The sequence below is a fragment of the Naegleria gruberi genome (genome assembly GCF_000004985.1).
Source record: "Naegleria gruberi genomic scaffold NAEGRscaffold_2, whole genome shotgun sequence".
Lineage (NCBI taxonomy): Eukaryota > Heterolobosea > Eutetramitea > Acrasida > Naegleriidae > Naegleria > Naegleria gruberi.
In genome coordinates, this window is record NW_003163325.1 from 921,908 (window position 1) to 935,790 (window position 13,883).

General features: G+C 33.8%; 7 protein-coding genes across 7 annotated transcripts; 4 read left to right on the forward strand and 3 right to left on the reverse strand.

Annotated features, from left to right (window-relative positions):
* Positions 1–605: 605 nt before the first annotated feature.
* On the forward strand, positions 606–1,979 carry NAEGRDRAFT_858 (uncharacterized protein; the record flags this gene model as incomplete). Its single annotated transcript, XM_002682708.1, has 1 exon — positions 606–1,979. A coding segment is annotated over one exon (1,374 nt), but the record flags the coding sequence as incomplete, so codon positions are not given.
* A 547-nt stretch (positions 1,980–2,526) lies between these two features.
* On the forward strand, positions 2,527–4,419 carry NAEGRDRAFT_77984 (N-acetylglucosaminylaminotransferase). The gene has a single exon (XM_002682709.1). The coding sequence runs from the start codon at positions 2,551–2,553 to the stop codon at positions 4,402–4,404; it is 1,854 nt and encodes a 617-aa protein (XP_002682755.1). The 5' UTR covers positions 2,527–2,550; the 3' UTR covers positions 4,405–4,419.
* A 10-nt stretch (positions 4,420–4,429) lies between these two features.
* On the reverse strand, positions 4,430–7,633 carry NAEGRDRAFT_45576 (uncharacterized protein; the record flags this gene model as incomplete). Its single annotated transcript, XM_002682936.1, has 1 exon — positions 4,430–7,633. One exon carries the CDS (start codon positions 7,631–7,633, stop codon positions 4,430–4,432), a length of 3,204 nt encoding a protein of 1,067 aa, XP_002682982.1.
* A 254-nt stretch (positions 7,634–7,887) lies between these two features.
* Positions 7,888–9,008, forward strand: NAEGRDRAFT_77985 (peptidase A22B family protein). Its single transcript, XM_002682710.1, has one exon. The coding sequence runs from the start codon at positions 7,973–7,975 to the stop codon at positions 8,996–8,998; it is 1,026 nt and encodes a 341-aa protein (XP_002682756.1). The 5' UTR covers positions 7,888–7,972; the 3' UTR covers positions 8,999–9,008.
* Positions 9,009–9,035: 27 nt separating this feature from the next.
* Positions 9,036–11,216, forward strand: NAEGRDRAFT_45577 (uncharacterized protein; the record flags this gene model as incomplete). The annotated part of the gene is made up of 1 exon (XM_002682711.1): positions 9,036–11,216. The coding sequence occupies one exon, from the start codon at positions 9,036–9,038 to the stop codon at positions 11,214–11,216; it is 2,181 nt and encodes a 726-aa protein (XP_002682757.1).
* Positions 11,217–11,285: 69 nt separating this feature from the next.
* On the reverse strand, positions 11,286–12,363 carry NAEGRDRAFT_34956 (uncharacterized protein; the record flags this gene model as incomplete). The annotated part of the gene is made up of 3 exons (XM_002682937.1): positions 12,095–12,363; positions 11,705–12,046; positions 11,286–11,659 (listed from the first exon to the last, which is right to left on the reverse strand). Exons 1-3 carry the CDS (start codon positions 12,348–12,350, stop codon positions 11,286–11,288), a joined length of 972 nt encoding a protein of 323 aa, XP_002682983.1. The 5' UTR covers positions 12,351–12,363.
* Positions 12,364–12,495: 132 nt separating this feature from the next.
* On the reverse strand, positions 12,496–13,613 carry NAEGRDRAFT_62101 (uncharacterized protein; the record flags this gene model as incomplete). The annotated part of the gene is made up of 2 exons (XM_002682938.1): positions 12,496–13,479; positions 13,524–13,613. 2 exons carry the CDS (start codon positions 13,611–13,613, stop codon positions 12,496–12,498), a joined length of 1,074 nt encoding a protein of 357 aa, XP_002682984.1.
* Between the last annotated feature and the right edge of the window lie 270 nt (positions 13,614–13,883).

Below are 13,883 nucleotides of genomic sequence, written 5' to 3' on the forward strand. Positions count from 1 at the left end.
CGACAATAAAACAGCAGCAGCATCTTCTTGCGTCCACAACAAAGATTGTTCAAGTTAGTTTCACTGTTGGAGTCTGGCTAAATTACTTACGGCCAATTTTACAATAATTGGTTGAATCGGTTCATTTTGTTGGCCAATGATTGGCTCGTTCTCTTTTCGCACAGAATCCCATTAGCCATTACAACCAGTTGAGAAGTGGTTAATTTGAAAATTCCACGATGTAAAAACAACTTTATACCGAAACCAATGAATTGTAAAGTGGGGCGAGTGAAAATATGGTACACAATTGGCCATTTGTTTCAAATGAGTGGATATTTCCTTTCAAATTAACACGGATCCTTGTGCTCTTTGTAAAATGTATTTCTCACTTTAACGAATCTACAGTTTGTACAATTTACAGTAAGGTGTATAAGTCCTCTATATTGGTATATTCTCTAATGTTGTTGTTATCAAAATTGAATGAATGAAATCTTAAAACCTGTTCAATCAGTTTGTTTGTTATTAAACTATAATAAAAATTAAATAAAAAGTATTAAAAAATGAGTTCATCCGCATCAATACAACTGCCCAATCCTAACAGTTCCTCTCATATCAAAGTTGTTCCTCTCGGAGCTGGGCAAGATGTCGGAAGAAGTTGTGTCATTGTTACAATTGGAAGAAAAACAATCATGTTTGATTGTGGTATGCATATGGGATATAATGATGAGAGAAGATTTCCTGATTTTAAATTCATCTCAAAAAATGGACAATTCACTCAAACAATTGATTGTGTGATTATTTCTCACTTTCATCTTGATCATTGTGGTGCTTTGCCATATTTTACAGAAGTTTGTGGTTATGATGGTCCGATCTATATGACTTATCCAACTAAAGCTATTGCTCCAATCCTGTTAGAGGATTTTCGTAGAGTGATGGTAGATAGAAAAGGCGATAATTTAAATCAAGGATTTTTCTCTTCGGAAGATGTAAAAAATTGTATCAAGAAGGTTCAACCACTCAATTTACACCAAACAATAATTCTAGATGATGAATTGGAAATTAAACCATATTATGCTGGACATGTTTTAGGAGCAGCAATGTTTTACGTCAAAGATTTGGCAACTGGGGCTAGTGTTGTTTATACAGGCGATTATAACATGACTGCTGACAGACATTTGGGAAGTGCTACAATTGATAGATGCAGGCCTGATTTATTAATTACAGAAACTACATATGCTACCACAATAAGAGATTCAAAAAGCAGTAGAGAACGTGATTTTTGTAAACAAGTGTATGATACCGTTGTAAATAAGAAAGGAAAAGTCTTGATTCCAGTATTTGCGTTGGGAAGAGTCCAAGAATTATGTATTCTATTAGAAACGTATTGGGAACGAAAAAATCTTGGAAAGAGTGTTCCCATTTACTTTTCTGCTGGTATGGTAGAAAAAGCCAACTATTACTATCAACTTTATATTAATTGGACAAATGAGAAAATCAAAACTACACTCTTTGACCAAAAGCGAAATCTCTTCAATTTCAGTAATATACAATCATTTGAAAGATTTTTAATGGATAATCCTGGACCTATGGTTTTATTTGCAACTCCTGGTATGTTACATGCTGGTATGTCTTTGGAGGTTTTCAAGAAATGGGCTCCTGGTGAAAATAACAAGGTAATTTTGCCTGGTTATTGTGTTGAAGGAACTGTAGGAAATAAGGTTTTACGTAATAAGGATTTAAAATCTTCTAAAATAGAAATTGACTCTAGGACAGTTATTGATATGAGATGTGAGGTAAAAGCCATTTCATTCAGTGCACACGCAGATGCTAAAGGTATTTTACAATTGATTAGAACTGCTCAACCAAAGAATGTCATGTTAGTACATGGAGAACGAGACAAGATGGCGTTTTTCAAAAAGAAAATTGAATCTGAATTTAAAATTCCTTGTTTTGATCCACCTAATGGAGGTACAATCAAAATCAAAACAACATCACAAGTCGCTTCAGTCAATGTGAGTCTGAACTTGTTGAAAAGGACACTCTCCTCTACACCTCTTCCACATGATACTGAAACGATGAAACAAGTAGTAGCAGAACCAAAAAAGAAGAGAATAGAAGGTATTTTAATATCAAAATCGAATGGATTTTCAAATCTGCCCGATCTCTCACTTCTTGAACCGAGCCAGGCAGCAAGAGAATTGGGACTGAGACAACACAAACTAAGCTTTAGTAGAAGGATATCAACCAATTTAGGATATGATGTATTAAGATCTGTACTCTCAATAATGGTTAATCAATTTGGAAAGGAATTTGTAAATTATAATCCTCCTTCCCCAATAACTTTTAAGAGTATCAAAATTTCATTCGAAGAAAGCACCCAATCTCTACATGTAAATTGGCTTCTTACTGACGAAGTGGAAGGTGAGAGAATTTGTCAATTATTAGAAAATCACCTCTCTTCTTTAAAGCTCAACCAATAAAACCATCACACCACAACAGCCACGTAATTTTTCTACCAACAATAATTTAAAAATAATGCAATAACATCATCACCAACACAATAACATCATCATGAACAAGAAAGCAAAAACAATTTTATACCTAGTGTTGGCCCTATTTGTATTCTATGTTTTGTATAATTTTTATATTTATACTTTCCTGATAGATATGGATAGGAATACACCTTCTACTAGTAATGTGATAGTAAATCCTAAACAAGATACACCTACCGATGGTGGAAAACAAGAAATTAGACCTGTGCATAATCCAGTCATCAAGAGTGATGCAACAGGAAAGGATCAAATTTATAAAATTAGTGAATATCATCCAATTTATGAACAGTTCGTAAAGGAGGAAATACAATCGGAATATCATCCTAGCTCTTTTATAATTGCAATTGTTGCAACAAAGAGACCATATTATTTGGAAGCTACTTTGCGTTCACTTCAACAAGTTCTTTACTATAATCCTAAGAATACTTATATTTACCAATATGGAGATGATAAAGTTATTAATCAAATTGCAAGAAAATATGATATTTCAATGATTCATAATCAAATTTTAACTTCATATGAGGGAAGACAGTTGACTGAAGGAGCTGAACATATTTCCCTTCACTACAAATATATTATTGGTCACGTATTCGATAATCATAAGGATGTTAAGCATTTCATTATTGTTGAAGATGACATGTTATTTGCTCCAGATTTTCTCTTATATTTTGCTCAAACAGCCAAATTTCTTCATGAGGATGAGTCTATTTATGCAATTAGTGCTTATAATGACAATGGTATGAGAGGAAAAGTTAAATATGACAATATGGTTTACAGAACTGATTTTATGATTGGTCTAGGCTGGTTAGTTTCGAGAAGAATATGGGAAAAAGAATGGAGATACAAGTGGCCAAGATCACATTGGGACCATTTCTTACGGGCAGACAATAACAGACTAGGTAGACAAATTATTTTCCCTGAAGTTCCTAGAATCTATCACTCTGGTTACACTGGTACTCACTCTACTGTTGCTTTATATGAAAGATATTTCAGAAACCACTTGCTAAATCCAAATGGATTTTCACCATTAGGTATTGCAAGGGATCATTATCAAAATGGTGAATATGCAATGTTCGACCTAGAAAGAACAACTACAAAATATACACTCGAATACTTGAGAAAAGAAAACTATGCAAAATTTATCAAACACTTGTTATTTGAAGATCCTAATATTGTCTACGTTAGCGATCCTGATACAATTATTAATTATCAAGGAAAAATTATTGTCATTGCATATAGTACACAGAATCCTCATGTTAATAATGAATGGGTTTCTATTTCAGAATATTTTGAATTGTGGCACTCAACACCAATTAGAGATGAATACAATGGTGTAATGCTGTTTAGATGGTCTGATAATATGATATTAATTGTTGGTAGTTATTCTCCTTTCTATGCAGAAACTTGTGGAAAAGCTGGTTCTCATTGTCCAGCCCCTATTTCAAAATTCCACAAGGATTCAAATTGGTCTCTGCCAAAGAAAGATAGCATAATTACTTTTGCCATTTCAAAACAAGGTCAATCCTGTTCATCTTACTGTAAGCAAGGGTTTAATATGGAATGCTATCGTTTCTCATTTGAAGAGATGAACAGTTGTAAATTTTTGAGAAAATTTGTGGGACAGGAATGCACCGAATGTATACCAAGTTCTGGACCTGACCAACCAGCCATTGATGTAGACAGTAAACAGTGTCTCTTTAATGGAGGTGGTAGAGGTAAATTTATTTCTACATGTGAAGCTTATCATGTCAATACTAAGAGAATTTGTCCATGTTTTGATGAAAAAAAGACAATTATTTTGAGGGAAGAATGGGAAGATATAATCGCTCAATCCCAATACGCTGCTACACACATTGTACCAAAGATTGAGTAAAAGAATCCATAACATAAGGAGTTTTTTAATGTGTTCTATCATTATTTGGTGATAATTGATTTTGAGATTGTCTTGAAACATTTGCTCTACTCATTGAGGTAAATTCTTCTGCAGATCCTGGTGGCTCATCTTCAAATTTGACATAAACTAACTCTTTTTTGTGCACATCATATTTCCACCTTCCAGTAATGATGTCTTGGATCTGCTTATTCAATTGTTCAATCTTTTGTATGAGCATTACATTTTCATTGGAGAGTTTTTGTATTGATTGTGATTGATCAAATCTCAAACTTTCACCAACCATTCTAATATCCACATTATGTGATAACAACTCTTCCACCTTTACCTCTAAACTTTTCAATTGGTTCGTTAACATGAACTCTTTCCTCTTGTAAGATATTTTCAAGTACGAGATATAGTTCAATAACTTGTCAAATTCCTCCTCAAAGCTACCACCCTTAGATGTCTTGACAGAAAGATGAGGAGTTTTTGGAGTTTCTTCGAGAATTGTGTTCAGACCTCCCAAAGTTTCTGGAAATAGTTTGTGTGTTATGATTAGGCAATCCTTTTGTTTCATTGTAAACTTTGAATAATGATATACTGGATCAATTTCTGCTCTAACAAATAAATCTTCCAAAATTGGAATCATTTGATCATCAATTGATGTTCCAACTTTTGACATTCTTTTAATCAACTCCCTATCAGCTTCACAAATTTTTGGAAGAGATTTTCTAGGGGGATCCACAGTTACTTTCTTTCTTTTCTTAACTGCACTTGGTAGTCTCTCGTTTGGAACAATGGTGGATAGAGAAACAGAGACTAAAAAGTCAGAGGAAGCTACCGATGAGTCACTACTTCTTGTAGAGTAAATAACTTCACTGTCCTCTTCTCTTTCTGGAAGATCTAGTTTTGGAAGTTTGATTGGAATTCTAGGAGAGACAGACATTAATCTCTCGGTTGTTTGAGTGAACTGAGATGATTGTACTGATGTTTGTGAAGCCACAATAGGAAATGATTGTCTGATATTTCCTTGAACTGTTGGATCAGATCTTACACGTTCAAATGAAAGCCTTGGAAGGGGTTTTGGTGGAGTTTCTTTTTCGGCACTTTTTTTGTGTGTTTGAGAATTCTTTTTCTGTAAAGGTTTAGGAGTTGAATCTTCTGTATTCTTATTCTTTGTAGGAGGCGTTTCTCTCTTTTTCTCTTGTTGTTTTTTGATTCTAGTAAACTCTGGAGTTTTAGACTTTGTCTTTTTACTCTCATTCACATTACGAGGCGAGAAGACTTGTTCTAACATGTCAACAGGATTATCAATTGGTCTTTCCTTAACCACATCCCTTGCTATTTCAATAGGAGGAAGAGGGCTGGACTTGTCTTCAATAAATTCTAAAGTTTCATCAAGTGGTAATGTTTGGCTCTCCCTTGTTTCTATTTCTATGGATACATTGGGTTCATTAGATACATTTGGCTCTGTATCAGATTTGAGAGGCGCAAACTCTTCAATTTGGTCATCTATTCGTTGCTTGGATGTTGGTGGGGCTTTTCCCTCCATTCCTGCAAAGGAAAGAGGAGGTTGTATTGGAGATTGAGAGGATATCGATATGGACGAAGATGATGATAGTTTGATAGGTGTTTGAATATGTGAGTTATGTACTTGTGGTGTACGATTGGGGCTCTGCATTGGTGTTTGAATTGGTGATGACATCAATTGGTGTGATGGAGAATGAACTGGACTGTGGATTGGTGTTTGAATCGAATTTTGGAGTGGTTGAGGTGTCTGGGGCTTCTCTTCTTGCTTCGATTTCCTTAATCCCTTATGCTCAACCTTATTTGGCGTTTCTCGTTGTTGTTTCGTTATGGGTTGTTTGTCTCCAGAATCTCGCATTGCATTCGTTTTAGATGCTTGTTTTACCAAAGGAATGGGTGAACTTTCTCTTGATACTGCCTTATTCTTTCTGATCTTTTTGTCTGAAGACACAATTTTGTGTAATTGATGCTTGGCAACGGAATCTATTGAAGAATTTATGCTAGCAAAAGGTGATACTGAAGTATCAGTTGATAGATGAAGCTTTGTATCATCCTCAACTGATTCTCTAACAGAGAGATGATTTTCCTTATATTCTAGTAGAGCGTCAATATCTTGTGAGGAAAGATCTGTCTGACTGAACCCCTCATATGTGTAAGCTCCAACCATGACACTCTTATCTTGGTATTGTGCGTGTAGCTTTTTTTGTAAAACACTTTGATCAATGAAAATATATGTTTCATCAGCCTGAACTTCTGCATCAGCAGTGACAGCATCTAATTTACTGCTTGATAAAATTGCAGCCTTGATTACCTTGAGCTTACTGGGTAGGTCAAACACGGAAAGTCTGTCAATTCTCTTAAATGCTTTATCACATTCCTCTTTCAACAATGTATTTGTGGTTGTTAGAGATAGTTTTTTACATAAATCCATCAATGAAGTAGCATTTCCAAACATTAATTCCATGTGAGGTTTAAACTCCTTTTGAATATAATTTTCCATAAAGGTTTCCAATTTCTTCTTGTAGGCATGCATTTCTTGTCTCATCTTGTATTCTTGTTTATCCAATTCATTTCTAACCTTTATCTCTGTTGCAGCATACTCTCTAGCTTTAAGTTCTTCACTTTTGTTATGAATAAATCGGAATTGCTCGTCATGAAATTTTCTTATTTGTTCAATTTGTTCTTCAAACTTTCTCTTATTTTCTCTGTCTTGTTCTTGATGAGCAGCAACAAGATCTTCCATTTCTTTTTTCAGAATACCAATATAATCCTTAGTGTCTTGTGTGAGAATACTATCCCAATCAGCAACTGTTTGACTAGAAGAAGATATTAATCTCACATCTCCCTTATATGAGTCTGCAGTTTCCCGAAGACGATCATGAAGAGTGTCAAACTCTGATATTATCTTTTCAAAATATTTATCTCTATTCTTTGAAACGTCTTGTATCCAGCTAGAATCAGAAGTAACTTCCTCGGGTGTTGATTTATGTTGAAGAAGTACTCTAGTATCTATGTGACTAGTTGATGCTGCCTTAATTTTACTTGCTTGCCTTCTAAGGACAAAATTACTTGATACTGTCGATGTTAATGAGTCATTTTGATTTGGGATAGTGTTTGCAACCACTTCTTCTTCCTCCTCATTTTCATCTTCAAGTAAGGCGCGAATAGATAAACTTTTCCGTGTTGATTGTAGGGATTTCATTCATCAACAGCTATTAAAATGAAACATTTGAGGATGTTGTTTTTTTTAAATATCATATAGTGGTTTTCAAAAATAACAAAATAGTACTTGTTGATGCCTTTAAATAGACTATCTAATTTTTAATAAATATTACCATTCTCCTATTATGAAATTGATGAAGCTGTTTGCCACAATGAAGAAGGTAGTTTTCATAGTTACGAGGTAACAATCTTTTATTGCACACGTGTAAAATTAAAAAAACTTACAAAAAAAATCGAAAACACGTTTAACGTAGGATTATTTTTTCATCTTAAACACGTCGTATTTTGATTTTTAATTTCCGATTAATAATTAATACAAATGGAATCTGATCTTTTTGTTAGTTATATTGCCTTGTTAACCCACGCAGTTATACCAATTATTGTGGGTAGTTTCCAATCACTGGTGCCATCACAAACCGAATCTCTCGAGGTTAAAGATGCTGCCATGTTTCCAGTGATCGGATCATGCGTTTTATTCAGCTTGTATCTTTGTTTCAAATTTTTAAGTGATGTCTGGGTCAATTTCGTGATGAGTGCCTACTTTACATTTTTAGGAATTGGTGCTATTGCAACAGCTTTACATCCAGTTTTGAGTGCCATTATGCCACATCACATGACTGAAAAGAGCAAGGAGGGTGCTGAAAAGTATCGTTACAAGATTACTATCCCAGTTGTTAACTGGAATTTTGAATTCTCTCTTGTTGATATTATTGGAGGTGTTATTGGAAGTATTGTTGGCATTTTCTATATTATCACTAAACATTGGATCGCTAACAATCTCTTTGGTGAATGCTTTTCCATGGTCTCTATTCAATTGATTCAATTAGGATCTTACAAGATTGGATCTGTACTTTTGATTGGATTATTCTTTTATGATATTTTCTGGGTTTTCGGAACTGATGTTATGGTTACAGTTGCAAAGAAATTCGATGCACCAATCAAGGTTGTCTGGCCAAAGGGTGCTGGTTTCTCTCTTTTGGGTTTAGGTGACATTGTTATTCCTGGTATTTTTGTTGCTCTCATGCTCAGATTTGATTACTACCTCTATAAGAAGTACAAAACTGGGGTATTTGCCAAGACTTATTTCATCATTACATTCATCTCTTATGTCATTGGTTTAGTTTTAACAATTGCAGTTTTGCATATTTTCCGTGCAGGCCAACCAGCTCTTTTGTACATTGTCCCTTGTGTTTTGGGAGGTTCCTTCTTGACTGCTGTCTTTAAAGGACAAGTTAGCGAATTGTTGGGCTATCATGATGATAAACTTTTAGAGTTAGAGTATCCAGAGTTGGCTGAAAAGAAGAAGCAAGAACAAGCTGCAGCCAAAGAAGAAAAACAAGAATAAATTAATTATTAATATTAGTATTTCAACCGCCAAAAAAATGCTCCATCATCAACCAGTTGTTCATTCCTCTCATCAACCCTATTATCATCAATCATCGGAAAACATAACACCAGAAAGATTAAAATTAAAACAACTGAAACACAGAGTTGCAACACCAAAGCCAGTGATTCATCCCTTTTTTCTATCGAGTCATGAACAACAGCATGCACCACCTCCTCCATTCAATCATGATTTCGTGCCATTTGTAAAATATCCTCCAGAATATATGGAACCATATCAAACAGAACCTTATACCATATCTACCCCGAACAAGGATCAAAATTATTATTATGTAAATCATCAACCACCACAACCCTTCGATATTCATCCTCATCACTTTGAACAACATTTAGATCATCATGAAATGATAATACAACCCTCAAATCCTCCTCAATCATTCAACCATCAACAATTAATAGATGATCAATTGGATGAATTCAATATTGACCAACAATTTCAATCTGCATTCCCAATTGGCAGTGTTCCAGGAGTGGTAAAACAAGTTCTAGGTAGAGATGATATCCATAGTGAAAAGGAATCAACCCTTAATATTACAACTGTAAATAGACCTTTGAGTTTAGATCCTCAACTTAATACACCTTTCAAAAAATTTATTGCAAAGGAGGAAGATTTAAAAATGGGAGAAAAGATTATTCTAATTGAAGACGAATCTGAGTCATCAGAAATTGAAGACGAATCTGAAGTGTCATCTATTAAATTAGAAGATCCTTCGTTTGTTATTGAACCTGGAAAAGTTTATGTAATTGACGATTCAGATGATGAAGATGTTACCTCCTCAAATGAGCAAGAGGATCACCAAAGCGATAATACAGATGAACAAAAAGAAGATTCTTACGAACAAGAAAACCAAGAGGAAAGGGTGGAATCCGAAGATGAAGAATCATTTCATTTAATATCAGAAAGTATTGTTCACGAACAGACCCTTCCTACCCAACCTAAATCACCAGAACATATCAAAAGCAGTCTTGAAATTGATCAGCATAATGCCAGAACCAACTTGTACCATTGGAGTTACGTGTTTCAATACAAACCAAAGGATGAATTAACTGTTTCTATACTAGGAAAAACTAATATTGATGGAAATAGAAATTTCACCACTTCCCCAATTGTTCATAGATTCAACTCTGATACTGTACTTACTCTAAGTGGAACAAAATATGTGCTCACTTCCAGTTTTGATAGTTTGCGAAATCAAGAAAATAGTACTACAGTCAGTGCTGATTTTTTGAAACAATTTACTGCTTCTTTGGATGGACCTTTCCCAAAGAATTGGAGAGAACTTATTGAAAAGGAATTTAAACGGTTAGAAGAACCAATATTGGGACCTGTTGAGTCTTCCAATAATTTCCAAAACGAAAATAATTTTGATTATCAAATAGATGAAACAAATGCAAGCCTCAAACAGGATAATAGCAGCAAAATTGAAGAACCGACCACAAAAAAAAAGAGAAACTCAAGAAATAAGATATTTGAGGATCCACCTCAAAAGCCCTCAAAAACCAAAAAAAAAAGAAGAAAGAAATATGATACTAGCTCTGATGAGGACGAAGATACAGAGTATGCTGAATCACCTCAACCAGAGAATAAGAAAAGAAAGTCTATACAACAAACTCTTTCAAATAGCTTTACAAAGAAGGCCGATAATTCAATGTCTTTGACTGATGAGCTAAAATCAACAATGCTTGGTTGGAAAAAGAGATCCCATACATCCTCACCTCCAAAAATTCCTCTTGACTCTATTAGAGAAATTCATCATGAAACAAACAACGATTTAGAGGATTACAAAATTAATCAACTACGAGAAGAACCACAAAAATACGAGAATAGAATTGATTATTTTAAGGAAGACTTCTTTAATGAGATAGGTGGACTTTCGCAAGGAGAAGAGGAGGTAAATGAAAGATACAATGAAATCCAAGACGAGTCAATTTATGAAGAAAAAGAACCAACACCAAAGAAGAAAACAAAACGAAAGACTAGAAGAAAGACTAGAGAAACTGTAGAAAATTCAAATATTGTAGAGCAAGATCTAGATCTTTCCATACCAAAAGTAATTATAGATACCCAGTTCTTTCCAAAAACACGTAAAAAACGTAAAACAAAAACTGTTTCTATGGATACAATACAAAAGGCTTGGTTTGGTGATTTGGAAGAGTAAAACTTTATTTTAGTAAATACTTTATTTTCATACTCAACATATTCATTCTTTGACTGAAATTGCATTTTATTAGAATGGGACAGCAAAAGTAATTACAAATTTCAACACCAAAGCAATAATAGCCAACAATAAGACAACACCCAAAATGAGGATTGCTAGAGCCATTGCTCCACATTTTTGGTACTTTTCGGATTGCTCCAATTCCTTATTTCCTTGACTGACATGTTCGAAAGTTGCTTCAATATTACGATCAATACGATCAAGTAAAGTTCCTTGCTCTACAACGAGTGATGAAAATTCTTTGAAAAGTTCGTTCAGTTCAACTATTGATGTCAAAATTTCTCTCAGTTCCTTGTCTCTTCTAATATTTTCCATTTCATTATCAATTAACATTTTGATCTGTTCGTCCGTAAAGCCTGGATCGAATTGCTTTTGTTCCAATGCTTCAATTCTTTCCTTTTCTTCTTCTGTCAAATCTTCTTCATTACTTTCAGCTCCACTTCCATTATCTTTGTAAATCATTACATTTTGTCTTCTTTGCTTGAGTGCTTTTAATTTTTGTAAATAATCTTGTTGTTGTTCACGGAATGCTTTGGAAAGTTCGTTCAATTCCATAACAAGAGCCGATTTTGTATTCTTTTTAATTATATCTTCTTGACTTGTAGGTTTGGCTGGCAATACAATACGCTCTATGAACTGTTTTGATCTGACAAATAATCGTTTAATATCATCAGTTAGAATTTCAATTTCTCTTTCTTCCTCTGCAAAATTATTGCTCTTTTTTACACTAAAGGTACAATGTTGTTTATGCATTTGTGAGAGTTGTTCCACTAATTATTTATAAATATTATTATTATTATTAGAGGAATATTACTTACTAAACTTTTTGATGGAATCAATATCAGTTTTTACATTTGTCAATACTTTATACCACAATGGAGCAGAGTTGCTATCGAATTGATCATCATTTCCTTGTTCTTCATCGGTAAGTGCTCCATTTTTCAAATTACTTGAAGGTGTATAATAGTTTAATTCAATTCCATCATCATCCTCCCCTAACGATGTTGAAAAGTATGATTTACGAATATGATGGTAACGTCCCGTCAAGTCTCTACAAAGTATCGACTTCTTCATAAACGAAGCATTAACGCTCATTTTTAAATATTTATTTAATTTCTTTTAAATCTTTTTTTAAAATTTGGTTGAATTGCCTTCCAATTACAAGCAACCGTTGCGCTTTGGCCATTGTAAAAATTTCGAAAATTAATTTCAACGTTACCTAATCATTCGTTCTTGCAGTGGAAGGTGTATTAAATCTACTGACCATACTGGCCAAAGAGTTGTTCAACTTTGGTTGTTCTCTACTGGCTCTTAGAGGTGAAGTGACTTCACTGGTTGGGGCAGTTGTTTTTGAAGTCTTATTTGGAATTCCATTTATCTTGTCAAATAAAATTCGTAATACCTTTTCTTTTTCCTGCCATGAAAGAGAGGTGAAGGATGTATTATTTGGTGTTTCATTAGGAATGGTTGGAGTTTTTGAAATTGGGGGTAATACTACCTGAGAGTCTTCTTTGGCATAAGTCACAACATTGGATTGACTCTTAATCTGCTCCTTTACTGAACCTAGGGCTTCGTTAAAAAACATTTCCAATTCTGTTCGTTGCTCAAGAAGACGTTTACCAATTTTTCGTAAATGTGCCAATTCTCTATTTCTCAATTGCACAATTTTTGTCAACTCTTCCTTTCCCTTCTCCAAATCTTTGACTTGATTTTCATATTTTTCTTTCAAAATTTTCTTTTCCTCCTTAAATCTTTTTTCAATATCGACCATTACTTTTTCATTATCATATTTGTGATTCATTGTTCTCAATTCTTTAGAAAGCGAAAAACATTGTTTTGTATATTCTTTCAGCAAATCCTTGTTCATTTCTATTGTTCGGGAGAGGGTTTTGTTTTCCTGTTTGAATTGTTCCTTTTCTGAGGAACATTCCAATAATTGTTGTTCAGTCTCTTCTAATTTTAATTTCAACACTATATTTTCCTGGTATATTGATCTACTCTTTTCGTCAATTAGTTGAAGCGCTCGCTCTTCAACTTCCTTTTCAAACTGCTCTTGGAGACCATTCTCCTCCTTTCTTGATCTAATGGTTTCTCTAATAAATAATTGCTTTGATTTGGTTAGTTCAGAATCAAAAAACTTTCTTATTTGTTCATTTTCTTGTTCCTTCTCCTTATACAGTTTTTTCAATTTTTCCAACTCTTTCTATATTTATAGCTTAGAATAAGCATGTTACATTGCTCACTTACTTGAATATCATCCTTCTGATTGAGTCCTTTTTCTAACAAGCTCAATTCTGATGTTTTAGTTAGCAATTCCTGACTAAATTCTAGCTTCATTTCTTCTATTTGTATTTCTAGTTTTGAAATTTGGGATTTATGTTGTTGGTTTGATTCTGCATTCTCTTTTTGGAGCTGAAGAATAGTTTTGTTTTTTAACTCTAAATCTTTTCTTAAAAAGTTGGTCACTTGAATCTGGTAATATTGAATACGTAGTAAATTCGTGATCAAATTATCGGAGAACTAACTTACAGTCTCGGACTCTCTTTGCTTTAATTCTTCCTTAAAAGCTTCATGTTCTTGTTTTAATTTTTCATAGGCTTCCTTATA